Raw genomic sequence first — 16,234 nt, forward strand, 5'->3', positions numbered from 1 at the left:
AGTCGGTTAAGCATCCAACTTCGGCTCAGGTCATGATCTCATTGTTTGTGAGTTCAAGCCCTGCGTCAGGCTCTGTGCTGACAGCTCAGAGCCTGAAGCCTGCCTCAGATTCTGTGTCTCCCTCTCTCTCTGCCTTCCTCTGCTTGTGTTCTGTCTCTCTCTCTCTCTCTTAAAAATATATAATAAACGTTAAAAAATTAAAAAAAAAAAGAACATTTATGATGATGTTGTATCTTATGAAGAAGGCTAATTTAGACTCCAGTAACTGTTTTAAGCTTCATTTGGTAAACTATTTACAGAAGAATACATACAACTTCACAATACAAAGAATTATGCTAAAAACTCTCTTAAGCCTATCAGATACATAAATCTATTGTTTAAATCTAATATCCTTGAGGGCACAAAAACAGACGCTCAGATCAATGGAACAGAATAGAGAACCCAGAAATGGACCCACAAACATATGGCCAACTAATCTTTGACAAAGCAGGAAAGAATATCCAGTGGAATAAAGACAGTTTCTTCAGCAAGTGGTGCTGGGAAAACTGGACAGCGACATGCAGATGAACAAACCTGGACCACTTTGTTACACCATACACAAAAATAAACTCAAAATAGATGAAAGACCTAAGTGCAAGACAGGAAGCCATCAAAATCCTCAAGGAGAAAGCAGGCAAAAACCTCTTTGACCTTGGCCACAGCAACTTCTTACTCAATATGTCTCCTGAGGCAAGGGAAACAAAAGGAAAAATGAACTATCGGGACCTCATCAAAATAAAAAGCTTCTACACAGCAAAGGAAACAATCAGCAAAACTAAAAGGCAACCGAGGGAATGGGAGAAGATATTTGCAAACGACACATCAAATAAAGGGTTGGTATCCAAAATCTATAAAGAACTTAATCAAATTCAACACCCAAAAAACAAATAATCCAGTGAAGAAATAGGCAAAGACATGAATAGACACTTCTGCAAAGAAGACAACCAGATGGCCAACCGACACATGAAAAAATGCTCAACTTCACTCATCATCAGGGAAATACAAATCAAAACCAAAATGAGATACCACCTCACACATGTTAGAATGGCTAACATTAACAACTGAGGCAACAACAGATGTTGGCAAGAATGCAGAGAAAAAGGATCTCTTTTGCCCTGCTGGTGGGAATGCAAACTGGTGCAGTCACTCTGGAAAACAATATGGAGGTTCCTCAAAAAATTACAAATAGAACTACCCTACAACCCAGCAACTGCACTATTAGGTATTTATCCAAGGGATACAGGTATGCTGTTTTGAAAGGGCACATGCACCCCAATGTTTATGGCAGCACTATCAACAATAGCCAAAGTATAGAAAGAGCCCAAATGTCCACTGATGGATGAATGGATAAAGAAGATGTGGTATATATATACAACGGAATATTACTCGGCAATCAAAAAGAATGAAATCTTACCATTTGTAACTACATGAATGGAACTAGAGGGTATTATGCTAAGCGAAATTAGTCAGAGAAAGACAACTATCATATGACTTCACTCATATGAGGACTTTAAGACACAGAACAGATGAAAACAAGGGAAGGGAAGCAAAAATATATAAAAACAGGGAGGGGACAAAACATAAAAGACTCTTAAATATGGAAAGCAAACAAAAGGTTACTGGAGGGGTTGTGGGAGGGGGGATGGACTAAATGGGTAAGGGGCATTAAGGAATCTACTGCTGAAATCATTGTTGCACTATATGCTAACTAATTTGGATGTAAATTGAAAAAATAAAAATTTTTAAAAAACTAATATCCTTGAAAAAAGTCAATTCAAGAAACTATATTAAAAGTTTTTTTTTTTTTTTTTTTTTTATAAATTTTTTTTTTTTTTCAACGTTTATTCATTTTTGGGACAGAGAGAGACAGAGCATGAACAGGGGAGGGGCAGAGAGAGAGGGAGACACAGAATCGGAAACAGGCTCCAGGCTCCGAGCCATCAGCCCAGAGCCCGACGCGGGGCTCGAACTCACGGACCGCGAGATCGTGACCTGGCTGAAGTCGGACGCCTAACCGACTGCGCCACCCAGGCGCCCCTATATTAAAAGTTTTAACATAATTGTGTAATTCTAATCTATGTCTTGTTAAGTATAAAATCTCTAAAGAAGGGTAGATTTCTGTTCATTTACAGGTACTTAGTACATTTTTACATGTACCAACAGCAGTCATTTACATTATCATGCTCTTAAAAAGCATTAAAAGTCTTTTCTGAGAATGGATCAGGGGGTGGGAAGGGATGGGATAAGGGTTTATTCTTTAAAAAAATTATTAGTATTGTTTGATCTTATAACCACAGATATAAATTATTTAAATATATGTACTTTTAAATATGAAGTAATTATTAGTACTCAACAGAACCATCATAAGCCAAAGATAATACCTTGGGGTGAGGAAAGATGTTGCTCTTGCAGCTTCTCCTGAGAGAGGAGTCCCAAGTAGCTGAGAACAACATACTTTGTTTCATAGTGAAATCCTAGAGGCACAGTAGTAGAGGACGCCATTGAGTTTGCTGGCAGAGCTCCAAAAAGGTCTACTTATGGATGTGTAAAACCTAAAACATAAAAGTATTTTTTCAGTTTAAAGTTTATTACATGCTATACATTTCCCCATGGACTCCAATTATTCAACTAGATACCAAAATAAATATTTGACTATTCTTCTCAGTAATCTTTAAAAATTGTAACTTTAGTTTACTTACAAGTGGGAATTTATTAATTCAAATTTCAAATCAAAGGCAAATTTCTCTATCTCTCCCTAGTTTCTCTGTTTTCACCTATGTGGCAAAAAAACTGGCTATGTCCCCACTTCCCCCACCCCAATATATGTTCTCTTATTTCTTTTTAATAATAAAACCTCCCAGGGGCACCTGGCTGGCTCAATGAGTAGAACTGACTCTTTATCTCAGGGTTGTGAGATTGAACCCCATGTTGGGTATGGAGATTACTTAAAAATAAAATCGTAAAAAAAAAAAAAAAAATTAAAAGAAAAATAAACCCTCCTAGTCTTGTTAGACACATGGCCACACAACTGCAGACCACATTTCCCAGTTCCTTAGCAGCTTAATGTGCCATATGATTAGCCTGGGTGAGGGGAATATGAGAAGTTATATGTACAATCTGTGGGTCTCTCCTTACTTTCTCTTTCCTCCTTGCTATGGTTTGGAATGTGAATATGGCAGATACCCGTTCTAACATGCAAACAAGGACCCCACCGTAGGGGATGGTAAAGAGAAAAGGAACTGGGCTCTTGAGTGACCATGTGTAGCAGAACCGCCCTGCCGGCCTGAACCAACCACCTCTGGACTATTATTTAAGGCACTTCGTTCTGAAATCTCTTCATTAACATGTACCCTAATTAATATAACTACAGCTTTTACCTCTTCACACAGACTTAGTAGCTGTTGTACCTACCATGTACCGTAACAGTTGTTTCAAATAAAAAATTATAATAAGAAGTTTGCAAATAACTTTGTTTTCTACTTAAATAATACTAACTGGGGCGCCTGGGTGGCGCAGTCGGTTAAGCGTCCGACTTCAGCCAGGTCACGATCTCGCGGTCCGTGAGTTCGAGCCCCGCGTCCGGCTCTGGGCTGATGATGGCCCAGAGCCTGGAGCCTGCTTCCAATTCTGTGTCTCCCTCTCTCTCTGCCCCTCCCCCGTTCATGCTCTGTCTCTCTCTGTCCCAAAAATAAATAAACGTTGAAAAAAAAAATTAAAAAAAAAAAATACTAACTGCTTCAAGATTGCAAGAAATATTCAGTAAAAGAAAAAGAGGTTCAAGAGTGCCTGGTTGGCTCAGTTGGCAGAGCATGCGACTCTTGATCTCAAGGTTGTACATTCGAGCCTCATGTTGGGTGTAGAGATGACTTAGAATAAAATAAAATATTTCATTTAAATAAAATCTAAGAAAAATAAATAAATAAATAAATAAATAAATAAAATCTTAAAAAAAAAAAAAAAAAAAAAGGAAGGAAAGAAAAAGAGGTCCAGATAACTAACAATATAAGACAGAGGCAGGCAGGGGGTGAGCCTGGGTGGCTCAGTCGGTTAAGTGTCTGACTCTTGATTTCGGCTCAGATCACAATCACAGTTTCTGGGATCAAGCCCCACATTGGGCTCTGCACTGACAGTGAGGAGCCTGCTTGGGATTCTCTCTCTCCCTCTCTTTCTCTGCCCCTCCCCTGCTCACACACTCTCTCAAAATAAATAAATAAATATAAAAAAAAAAAAAAAGAGAGACAAGCAACGTTGACAAAATTTAAGATCTAGAAACAAACTAAGAGAAATGTCCAAGACTGACAAACAATGAAAAAATACATGCAGGATTTGAGATACACAAAATAAAACAGTGACTATATAAAGAGATAAAAAGGAAACATAGCATAAAAACATGCTTTCAATGGTTAAATACGGTCTTTAAAAAATGAGAGTGCCTGGGTGGCTCAGTCAGTTAAGCGTCCGACTAGATTTTGGCTCAGGTACTGATCTCATGGTTCACGGGATGAAACTGTGCTTACAGGACAGAGCCTGCTTGGGATTCTCTTTCTCTCTGCCCCTCCCCCACTTTGCTCATGCTCTCTCAAAAATAAATAAACTTTAAAAAATGCATTTATGGTTGCTATTATCAGTATTCACTTAGGCTGTCAAAAGAAATCTTAGTTCAACATTTAAAAATCCCTATTGTTTCCCATCTTCAGGGAACAGTGCTACCAAATTATACCAAAACATACAATAATTCAAACAACAGGCCTTGGACTACCCTGCTCAACTTTAGAAGTTTATGAACTTCAAAAAGGTATTTCAAAATTACGAATACATACTCCAAAGAAAGGGAAAAAGTGTTACACTTTACTTCACAGAAATGAAAGCCACAACCACTATGTTCTTACCTGGTGTTTTACCAAATATTTCATACTTTTACACTGTTACCATTTAATGGTGAGAAGACAGAATTTCAAAATTAAAAATATGAAAAGGGATACCCATAGAGATAAAATAAGTTTTCTGAGGCCTATCAGCCAGGGATTAACTAGCAGCAGTGCTGTACTTCAGTTTTTGTTGTTGTTGTTGTTTTTGTTGTTGTTGTTTAGCTCCTGCCTGCCATCTGAACCCAATTTCCTATGTATCCAACATTGTGTCAATCTTGGTTGGAAACAAATCTCCCAACCCCACTACAAAAACTAAAACAACTAGACTTTTTCTCTCCTGTTCTGTTCTGTGGCATGCAGCGTCAGCCAAGTCAGAGACTCACACTAGGATCTAGAATCTGGAAAGACATGTAATGATAATTCATGGATAAGCTTGTGGTCCTAGGTCAGCAGAGGCAGTGGTGCAGATCCAATAGCAACGTCCTATCTCTTCTATTCCTTGGCCTGACCCTGGCTGAATGTGCAGCCGAGTCTCCCTTGGTTCCTTCCTGCTTTCCCGTCCATTCTGTGAGCTATCCAATGCCCTTTTCATAAGTTCCTTTTCTGCTTAAATAAGCTAAAATCACTTTGTGTTGTTGGCAACCAAGATGTAACTGGAACACGGGCCAAGACTGGAACCTAATTTTCTTAAAACTTCTAAGGCAGTTTCTCAACAATTTTAATACACTACTTTCATGTGAAGATTATTAATTTAGTTTAGAAAAATCTTCAAATTCTGCAAAGTCCACATATCAACCTAGTAATTATACCTCCTGAAACAGAAGACAGTATCTTCTGATAATTTTTTGTGTTCATTCAACACACACTTATTTCTTAAGATACAAGGTACTCTCCAGGCATTAAGATAAATCATCTGCCCTCTGGAGTTTTTGACCAAGTAAAAGAAAACAAAAAATACCAATAACAATAACATTCTATGATACAAGTCAGTATCCAGAGTAGGGAAGGGCAACCCAAAAGAGTCTCTCTGGGACAGGGAAAAAGTAGAAACCAGGAACGGCTTTAGAAAGTAAAATATGAACCGATCTTGGAACATGAGTAGATATTCACTAACTGAACCAGTTTAGGGGGATGGAATGAAGGAATTCAGATGTGAAGATGACCAGAAAAAAAGCACAGGAATGTTTTGAAACAGCATAGAACATAAAAACCATGGAATTTAACATGGCTAAATCATAAGATACAAGGGGGATGAGGTTTAGCAGGAGTAAGCAGCAGTCAGCATTTGGTATGCTTTTTATGCTATGGGATGTGAGGAAGTTTAGGTTTTATCCTATAAGCAAGGAATTATTTTAACCATATTCATGAATGAACCCCCTAAATGCAAATTCTATGTGCATGTGCATTTTTTTTCTGGAGAGAAAAATCATTCCATTTCTTTCATTAGATTTTCAAATTAGATCATGATGTAAAACAGGCTAAACACTACTACAACTATTGAAGGGTTTTAAGCAAGAAAAGCATATCAAGAGATCATACATATATGTATGTGTATATGTATGTATATATATATATACACATATATATATGTATATATATATACACATATAAACATGTATATTTGTATGTTTTTTTTAAGGTAGGCTCCACACACAATGTGGGGCCTGAACTCACAACCCTGATATCAAGAGTTGGATGCTCTACAACTGAGCTAGCCAGGCACCCCAACAGATTATATTTTAGAAAAAATCATCCTGGAGGAGGTATTAAAGATAGAAATTGGAGGAAAGGACACAAGTTAGGGAAATATAGGAATAATCTAAACAAGAGATGTATGAAGGCATAAATTAGAGCAGGAACAACAGAAAGGGGGATAAATAGGAAAAATATAAAAAGTTTCAAAGATTTGTTAGCTAACTCAATAAAAGGGTAATCTAGGCAGTATATGGAAAGTGGTATTTAAAAAATTTTTTTCATTTTATTTTAGAAAGTGAGCAGGGGAGATGGGCAGTGGGGAAGGGGGAGGGGGAGTGAGAGGGAGGCGGGGTGGGGGGGAGAGAATCTTAAGCAAGCTCCATGCTCAGTGCAGAGCCCAGCGCAGAGCTCAATCCCACAACCCTGGGACTATGACTCAAGGTGGTATTAAGAGTTGGACACCTGACCGACTGAAGTGCCCTGAAAGTAGTGTTTATTCCTATTTCTCAAATCAGGTAATATAGGAAAAGCTGGCTTAGGAGAGGATAACAGGTTCACTTTAGGGCATACTGAATTTCAAAATACCTGTGAGTTGTCCAGGTGAAGATGTACAAGTAGTTGGACATACAAGTCTTATACTAAGAGTTCTGGACTGGAGATACAAAATTGTGCTCTACATAGATACAAGTCAAAGAAATTATCTAAGGAGAGTGAATGGAGAGTTAGTGACTTCCTATAGGTAGAAGTGTCAAAATTTCCAGAAGGAGTGAGAAAGAGTACTACATTTCAAAACCCATATTCAATAGATAGTTTCACACTGGAGAAGGAAATATTACCTACTGTTGCCTGATTAAAAGTATAGAAAATAAAGCTCAGTAAATCTTCAACCTTCTTTGTAACAGTGACTTCATGCAGGGATGGGAGGGAAGAATAAATACACCTATCACTCCCTACCCCAAGCACTACCATCAGAATAGGAGCCAGAGAATTTTTTATTTACCAAAAGGAGACATGGTTTAAAAAAACATGTGAGTGGGGCGCCTAAGTGGCTCAGTTGGTTAAGTATCTGACTTTTGGTTTGGCTCAGGTCACGATCTCATGCTTTACAAGATCAATCCCCATATCGGGCTCTGTGGTGACAACACAGAGCCTGCTTGGGATTCCTCTCCCTCTCTGCCCCTCTCCCCTTCTCTCTCTCTCAAAATAAATAAACTTCAAAAAAATATGATGAGATATACTGGTTTAATCTGAAAAACAAACACCACTAGAATTCAGGGCAAAACTAACATTTCAGGTGTGGCCAAAAGATGAAAAGCTGGCAGAGATGACCTCTAAAATCAGGACTGAAACAGTCAGAAAGGTAGGAAGAAAACCAGAAAAGAGTGTGGTCACAGAATCAGGGGAGGCACTTCAACAAGAAGATAGTGAAGACATGTACAAAATGCAACAACACACCAAAAAGAATGAAAATATCAAGGTAATGATCCCTGAAAGTCCAGTTCTATGTGGCTGGCAAGGTCAATGGCAGAAGGTAGGGAGCTGAAGAATGAATGGGAAGTGAAAACGTAGAGAAAGGAGTTGTAAGCTATTCTTTCAAAGAGCCTGGGTTGGAAGAGAAGAAAAGAATAGAGGCCAGAGAGAGACAGACAACGTTTGAGAGTCCATTTGTTTTGTTTTTGTACACAGAGTCTTAAGCATGTTTACACTCAAGTGGAGTCAAATGAGATATAAATAAATATAGAAAGCAAGGAATAAATTATGAAGTTCCAAAAGAGAGGGGAGAGCACAGCAAATCAGTAACAAAACTTCAGCTCTACAAAGGTCTCAGAATTTTTTGGTAACAGGAATAAAGTATTCACATTTTGAATAATGCTTTAAATAAAAAACTCATGTTCTCAAATTTGTTATATTCAAATTCCTGTATTTATCAAGCATTGGTATCTGAAGACAATTTTAGTCATTCTCTGACCCAGATGCCATAGAAAAAGCATAGTTCACTGAATTTCTAAATTTCATTTTTAGCCTAGTGCTCTTCAAATTTTCTTACAAATCCCAATTGCCTAACCGTAAATGCAATCTTACTCATAGATTTCATAATTTCCCATCTTCCATACTCACTATTCTATTTGCAACAAAGTCCTCAGCTCTAGTATACATGTTAATATCCACACATCCATATATTTGGTGGATGGTTATATTCTATTCAATCATTTTTCAATGATGGACACTAATGGAGATGATACTACAAACTTTAATCATTTAAATTCAATATACAGTTTTTAGGCTTTAAATGTGTATCAGAGAATCTAGTTATAAACATATCAGACCTAAACATGCCAGACTTATAGTATGAGCTTCCAGTCGTATAGCAACAAAGCAGCTCACTCAGGCCTGTGGTTAGGTGGTGCAGTAGACAGACCCTAGGAACACTATTACCCATCTAGTGTGTTTGTATTAAATTACAGAACAAAGGCACTGAGAATGTGCAAAATGTAAACTCCACAACACTACTACAGGGTCAGTACTCTAAGGGTATTCTGGGAAGAGAGGGCATCCACTTCCATTGCAACATTCTGTAGTGCAGAGTAGCCCATATTGCACAATGGGCTCTTGCATTTCAAACAAATAGAAATAAATTACATCTGCATGAGACCTCTATTTCTAAAGCACTCTTCCATGTGTTGTCAGACAATACTCTATGCTAGAAGGAAAAGGTAATAGTCTCAATTTATTGATGAAGAAACAAGAATAGATAATTTATTTACACAAAATCATACAGCTAATTAACAGTGCAATCACTTGGTCAGGTACATACATCCTCTTCAGTTCCGAACTCTGAGCCTTGCATTTGCTCAACACATATTTACTGTATGCCAGGCAAGGTACTGGGTGAGAAAAACGCAGAGGTGAAGACACTAACAACAATAATAGGGAGAACTGGTAGACTAACAGGGTGTTTTTGCAGAGTACTGAAAGAAACAAATTTGTCAATTTTAAGAATGGGGCAAGGAAAAAAAGGAAAAAGAATGGATGAAAGGTAAATACGATCTGAGATCACCACCCAGAGCTTTCCTGGAAACAGAATACAATGCTCAGGTCCACCCCACTACTGCCTGACCAACACAGAGTACATTTCATATCTAAGACAGCCCAAGCTTCCTTTTAAATGGTAAGAAGAATATAGTTACTTTTACTCTAAATTTTGTCCAGTAGAACCCTTTAGAATTCAAATTAGGTATAAGTATTCTTGGTATCCAGAAGTTTAAATACAATTTTAAATACAAAAACTATCCAGGTGCCTGGCTGGCTCAGTTGGTGGAGCATGTGACTCTTGATCTTACGGTCGTCGCTGAGTTCAAACCCCATGTCAGACATAGAGCTTACTTAAAAAAAAAAAAAAAAAAAGGGGCGCCTGGGTGGCTCAGTCGGTTAAGCAGCTGACTTCGGCTCAGGTCATGATCTCGCGGTCCGTGAGTTTGAGCCCCGCATCAGGCTCTGTGCTGACAGCTCAGAGCCTGGAGCCTGTTTCAGATTCTGTGTCTCCCACTCTCTCTGACCCTCCCCCATTCATGCTCTGTCTCTCTCTGTCTCTCTCTGTCTCAAAAATAAATAAACGTTAAAAAAAAATAAAAAAAAATTAGAAAATAAATAAATATAAAAACTATCTTTTGCACAATTCTAACAAGCCACTGAATATATCTGTGTCATCTACCTGTTTCCTTCTCAAACTTATACCTTTAGTTTGCTCCTCTATTAAATTACAGGCAGTTGTCAGCCAGATGGACAGCCTGAGGAAGCTTAGGGTAACTTAATCCTATGTTTATACATTCATTTGGTGACATCTCCAAAACTAGGCACAAATAAAACATCCATGATCCTCCAGTAACAAATGTAACATCCACAATTTACAATAAATAGTTTGCTTTATTTTTTTTAACCAGTCTTCTATTAATGAATACTAGTGCAAATTTCAGGATGCTAGCACCAATAGTACTACAGGAATTAAAACACATTTATGAACTACAACCAGAAGGTAGGCAGCAACTATTAAATTCGACTTTAAATTCTTATGAAAAGCAAATCTGCAGCAACATGAGAGTTTTTTGTAGTTGTTTCCCAAACTTGTCTGATCGTAATCACCTTGAATGTTCATGGAAAACACAAATTTCTAGTACCACCTCCAACACAGGAGTTAGAATATCATAGCTATATTGTATTCTTTAAACCCCACAGAGCCAAAACAGAAACAGATTACAATTTAACATGGTTTAATTAAATTACTTCAAGCTTTGTTTTTAGATCATTTCTGTCTACTAAAATAAAATTACAATGTAATAAGACTGTTACATACTCCAGTAATACAGTTGAACAGACCTATAATCCCAGTTTATAAAAAGAAAAATAAAAATCCACAGATAACTCAATCACAAATCAAAACTCTGGAATTGTAAACATTAACAACGTTTTTGGGTTACCAGATCTCTAGTTTCAAGACTCACTAGTGTTTTCAATAGGGAGTTTTTTAAAGTTCTATAAATTAAGTCCAATAACTATATTTTTTTAAATCCATACTTTATTAGCCCGTATAGAATTCTAGAACTTTCTCCAAAATAAAAGAAATAAAATTAAATAATCCTAATAAAAATTGTTAAATTTAAAAAATTCACCCCACCCAACTGAGAAATGCAACTGGGCGAGGGTCATTTTTAAAACTCAGCAGACACTAAATATTCTAGTGTAGATAGTCCCTTTCACACCGAAACGTGCTTAATCGAAATACTCTAGTTCAATCTTGTGTTAAGAGCTGCCTCAAAATGTTTTCACTCAGCAGTTGGCATTCAAAGATAATGTATGAAGATAATGTACTTATAGAGGAATGCCTCACTCTCACTCTGCCTTTCAACATAATTAGGCTTCCCATGCATGTGTAAATAGCTTTGTAAAAGGGAGGCATAAAATTCAGTTACTCTGTCTCACTCCTACGTATATGCTAAAGAAATGAAAACACGTGTCTAAACAAAAACTTGCACATGAACAGTTACAGCAGCATAATATTTAACAGCCACATAGTGGAAATAACTGCCCATCAACTGATGAATAAAGAAAATTGGCATATCCCGATGGCATATTATGTGACCATAAAAATAAGTACTGATACATGCTACAACATGCAAGAATCCTGAAAACATCATGCAAAGTAAAAGAGGCCAGTCACAAACGACCACATGTTGTATAATCCTGTTTATATGAAATATCCAGAATTGGTGAATCTATAGAAATAGAAAGTAAAGCGATGCTTGCCTACCTAGCAGAGGTGGGGAATAATGAATGACTGCTAAAGGCTACAAGGTTTCTTTTGGGGGTGATCAAAATTGAGTTGGTGGTTTCACACTCTGGGAATATACTAAAAACCATTTCAAAAAAATTAAATCATGCAACTGATGAATTGTATGTTAATTAGATCTTGATAAAGGTGTTAAATAATCAGCTACTCTGAAAATAACCCCCTCCCTTCAACGCTGTAATATATATTAAATAAGAAATCTTGGTGACTATTTGGAAAAAGATATGAATCAAAATATTTGAAAAACAATGATAAAAAGAAAGCAAGACTGACTGTTTAAAACTTGTTTTGCATGTCTAAAGTATTTCATAAGAGAAATGTAGTTTTAAAACAATGATTACTGTTGCAAATTATTTGTCCTAAAGTTTAGTATAGAAGGTATTTAGTACTGACTAACTTACATGATAGAGAGCATATCTTTCCTTTACAAAACTGGTTGGACTCAACTTTATATCTTCAACTAAACTCAACTGCTGGGGTACAAGCCTGCATGAGAAAAATGAATCATTTAAAAAAAAAAAAAAATACTGAAAATAGTACCCGACCAGAGTAAAGATTTCCAAAACCCTTATTGGCCTGTTATCAAAGGAAGAATATTCCAAAATGGCTTAAATAGTTCAATTTGCAGGTGCAGATGTGCACTGTACATTTATCCAATTATGTATATGAGGCATAAATAGTTTACTACCTACAAAAACATTTTCTTAATTTTCTGAGATAAAAAAGAAGGTACTAGAAGGGTGTGGCAACTCATCCAAGGTCACAACAAGTTAGGGCAGAGATCAACATTCTGGTTTACACCAAACCTCCAGAGGAAATCTTACTGACAATTTCGCAAAAGACTTTATGTTTGTTTTGCTTTATATCATGAAAACAAAAAACAAAAAACAAACACGGGGTGGGGGGGAGAGGCTAGAGATTAACCTCAGTTCAGCTTAAAACTTCTAAATAGAGACAGTGAGACAGCTATTTTGTATAAACAAACAAATACTTGAGCGGGGAGTGGTTAAGACAAAGATCCCATTGGGGAGCGTGTGAACTGGTCAGATCCGTCTTATTTTCAACCCAGGTTTAAAGCCTCAAATCAAAGTCTAGGAGTTCTGCTTCATAGCTGGTTATGAAGGAAAGAAACTTGGCATTTCCTTGGAATAGTGAGAGGATAAAAATCAAGGGAAGAAAGGACTTAGTGTGAACTGTACTGCCTCCAAGAATAAGAAAGCAGATTTTTCTGCAAAATAAGTAATAATGAGGGGTGTCAGAACAGCAGTGAATAAAGGCTAAACAATTTCTAACAATCTGTGAGAAGAAACAACTAGGACTGGCAGACCTAATCTACAACCATTCCAAACGAATCGCATGAAACCTTCTCCCTCGACCAAAAAGAAATCCACGTTCCCCAGCCTGGTCCTAAAAATGGACACGGGTTTTCCACGTGAAGGTCTTTGTGGGGAACAGCAGCGGTGTAGGGCAAGGGCTGAGCTCCTCCGCCTCTGGCAGCCCTCTCAGGAAGCCCCGCTCAACAAGCGTCCGCGGTGGGACCACGCTGGACAGGTCCGGTTACAAAGAAATGGGCCCCTCATGCTTTGAGAACCCTCGGGCAAAGGAGCGCCGGTACACACACACACTCTTTCACTCACTCACAGTCACACACTCACTGACACTCACTCACGCGTCGTCGGAACCACTGGGGAGCCAGTGGTTCGGCACAGTCTCTGGATACCTTCCTGCCCAGTGAAAACCGCCTGAGGAGCTGGATAAGGACCCAACTCTGCCTTGCCCAAAACCCCACTCCCCTCACCTGGCCCTGGCCCCTTGCCCCAGAAGAGATGGAAGGGGCGGCGGCGGCGGCAGTCGTTTCCGACAGGGTCCCCCAGCGGCGGTGGCTGCTTCGACCCGCGGCCCTAATCTACCGCCGCCGCCATGTTGGAAGGTGAGGTCACCCCCGGCGTGCTTCCGTCACCGACAGCGTCGGGGCGGGCCGGGAGCGCAGAGGAACGCCGGAAGAGAGGTTGTGCTGTTCTTCCGAGCGGAAGCGCGAATCATAGAGGTCCGGAGATGTCTTCGCAGATGTGACCCGGAAGAGCCGACCTCTCTTAGCCCGCTCTTACCAGGAGTCGCTCACGTCTATGATTCGGGGGGCGGAGGTCTTTGATGGCTAGAGAAAGGGTATTGGGATATTGAAGAACCAATCGTGTGGGGAGAGAGGCTGGCCGTTCCCGCGGAAAGGAGCATTGCTCCTTTTGCAGAACGTTCTGGGGATGTGTTGGGCTAACAAGTATTGAGGTTTAAGTGTGTGCAAGCGAACGGGTTAGAGAAGCGTCTGGAGAGTTCAAGAGAGCTGCAGAGTTCGCAGCCATTTGTCGGGGAAGACGGTCCTTGAAAGTTGGGAAAGTTTTCTAGCGGTTGCGGGTGGGTGGGGGTAAAGAGGGCATTCTAGGCGGAGGGTCCATAAAGCACAGACACTATGCAGTAAAGAAAGTCTTCAGTAATATCCATTTTGCTCACAGCACCTAGCACAATGCCAGAACAGAATGTGTAATAATGGGTGTTTATTTACTTGAATCCAAATGTCCTTTGGGGGGAGTCACAGAAGGTATCTAGTTAAGAAGGTGTAATATCTAAACCATGCTTTAGGGAAACCGAATTGTCTGGTGTACATGAAATAAATTGAAAGAAGGAAAGCGCTGAAGATGATGAATTAGAAGACTGTTATAAGGAGCCAGATAAGAAGTGATGAAAACCTAATAAGGAGTGACAGCTAATGAGTACAGCGTTTTTTGAAGGGAGATGATGAAAATGTTCTCAAATTGATTTTTGATGGTTGTACACCCTCTGAATATACTTGAAACCATTTTAAATAGGTGAATTGTATGGTATGTGAGTTATGTCTCAACAAAGTTGTGGAAAAAAGTGATGAAAACCTGAACTGATATGAGGACGAGTGGGGGTGGAAGCAAAAAGGTTGGAGCTGGTGTCATAACAGGCTTTAAGCCTGAGTGACTGAGGGAACAGTAAGTGCCATTAGTTGACAAATTGGACAGATTTGCCAAGAAAAGCTTAGTGAGCTAGTAAAACGATCAATAATTCTCTAAGAGTCACTATATGTTAACTAACTTGGATTTAAATAAAATTAAAAAAAAATTTTTTTTGAAGGGTTCCTGTGGAACCCTGGGTGTTCCTGGTGTCTCCAATCCAAAAGGACACAGATTAAAAAACAAAACAAAACAAAACAAAAACAAAAAAAAAACCTACCTAATAGTACCTAATAACCAGTTGATATTTAAATTTCTTCAATGTCCAATTGTTTAAATTCTTTTTCCTAACTTCCTTTCTCTTCAGGATGGATTGTTTCAACAAGTAATTTGTAGTAATGACTGTGTTGACTTCAATTTTGGAGTGTTGTAGGTATGTTAAAAATCGGGTCTTGTTGAAGCCAACACAGAACTTGCTGCTGTGTTTTTTTCTTCAATGATAAACACTTACAGAAAAAAAAATAAATGAATTTCCTCAATGTCCAAGTAGTGGTTTTTATAGGCTTTTTTTTTTTTTTTAAGTAGGCTTTACATTCAATGTGAGGTGTGAACTCAGGACCTTCAGATGGAGAGTTGCGTACTCCAACTGAGACAGCCAGGGCCCCAATAACTTTTTTGTTTGTTTGTTTGTTTGTTTTAACCAGGATCATGCATTTGGCTGTTACATATTTTATTAGTTTCCTAGTTTTATTTTTAATAACATTTTTTCAAGCATATTCACACAATGGAAATTATTCAATAATAAAACAAAAATATTGTGATATTGTGAAAATTAACAAATGGAAACCTCATTTAAAATAGAGGGAGTGCCTGGCTGTCTCAGTCGGCAGAGCATGAAGCTCTTGATCTCAGGGTCGTGAGTTAGAACTCTATGTTGGGTGTATAGATTATTAAACAAAAACAAAACCCAAACCTCAAAACAAACAAAAACCTTAAAAAATAAATAGATAAAATAGAGTAAGAAGCCAGAAGGGGGAGCTCTCATGCCCTATCAATCTGTCAATTGCTGATCCAATGGTTGGGGGGGAGGGGGGGGCGGCGCTGGCTGGCTCAGTTGTTAGAGCTTGTGACTCTTGATCTCTAGATTGTGAATTCCAATTCCACATTGGGTGTGAAAATTACTTAAAATCTTTAAAATAAAATAAAAACAAGGAGTGCCTAGGTGGCTCAGTCAATTAAGTGTCCAACTCTTAGTTTCTGCTCACATCATGATCTCATGGTTCCTGAAGTCAAGCCCTGTGTTGGGCTCCTTGCTA

General features: G+C 38.4%; 1 protein-coding gene across 11 annotated transcripts in view; it reads right to left on the bottom strand.

The window, feature by feature from the left end:
- BCL2L13 (BCL2 like 13) overlaps positions 1 to 13,895 on the bottom strand; it is an 86,961-nt gene extending 73,066 nt beyond the window's left edge. For 2 of the 11 annotated variants that reach the window (XM_030321315.1, XM_030321312.1), the window contains exons 1-2: positions 13,745 to 13,832; positions 2,421 to 2,591 (exon numbers count right to left, since the gene is read on the bottom strand). In XM_030321315.1, the coding sequence (XP_030177175.1) occupies positions 2,421 to 2,541 (121 nt within the window). In that variant the 5' untranslated portion in view covers positions 2,542 to 2,591; positions 13,745 to 13,832. Of the gene's footprint in view, positions 1 to 2,420; positions 2,592 to 13,611 lie in introns of all 11 variants that reach the window. The other 9 variants (XM_032593875.1, XM_032593874.1, XM_030321316.2 and 6 more) reach the window with 8 other exon arrangements.
- Between the last annotated feature and the right edge of the window lie 2,339 nt (positions 13,896 to 16,234).

The sequence above is a fragment of the Lynx canadensis genome, chromosome B4 (genome assembly GCF_007474595.2).
Source record: "Lynx canadensis isolate LIC74 chromosome B4, mLynCan4.pri.v2, whole genome shotgun sequence".
Lineage (NCBI taxonomy): Eukaryota > Metazoa > Chordata > Mammalia > Carnivora > Felidae > Lynx > Lynx canadensis.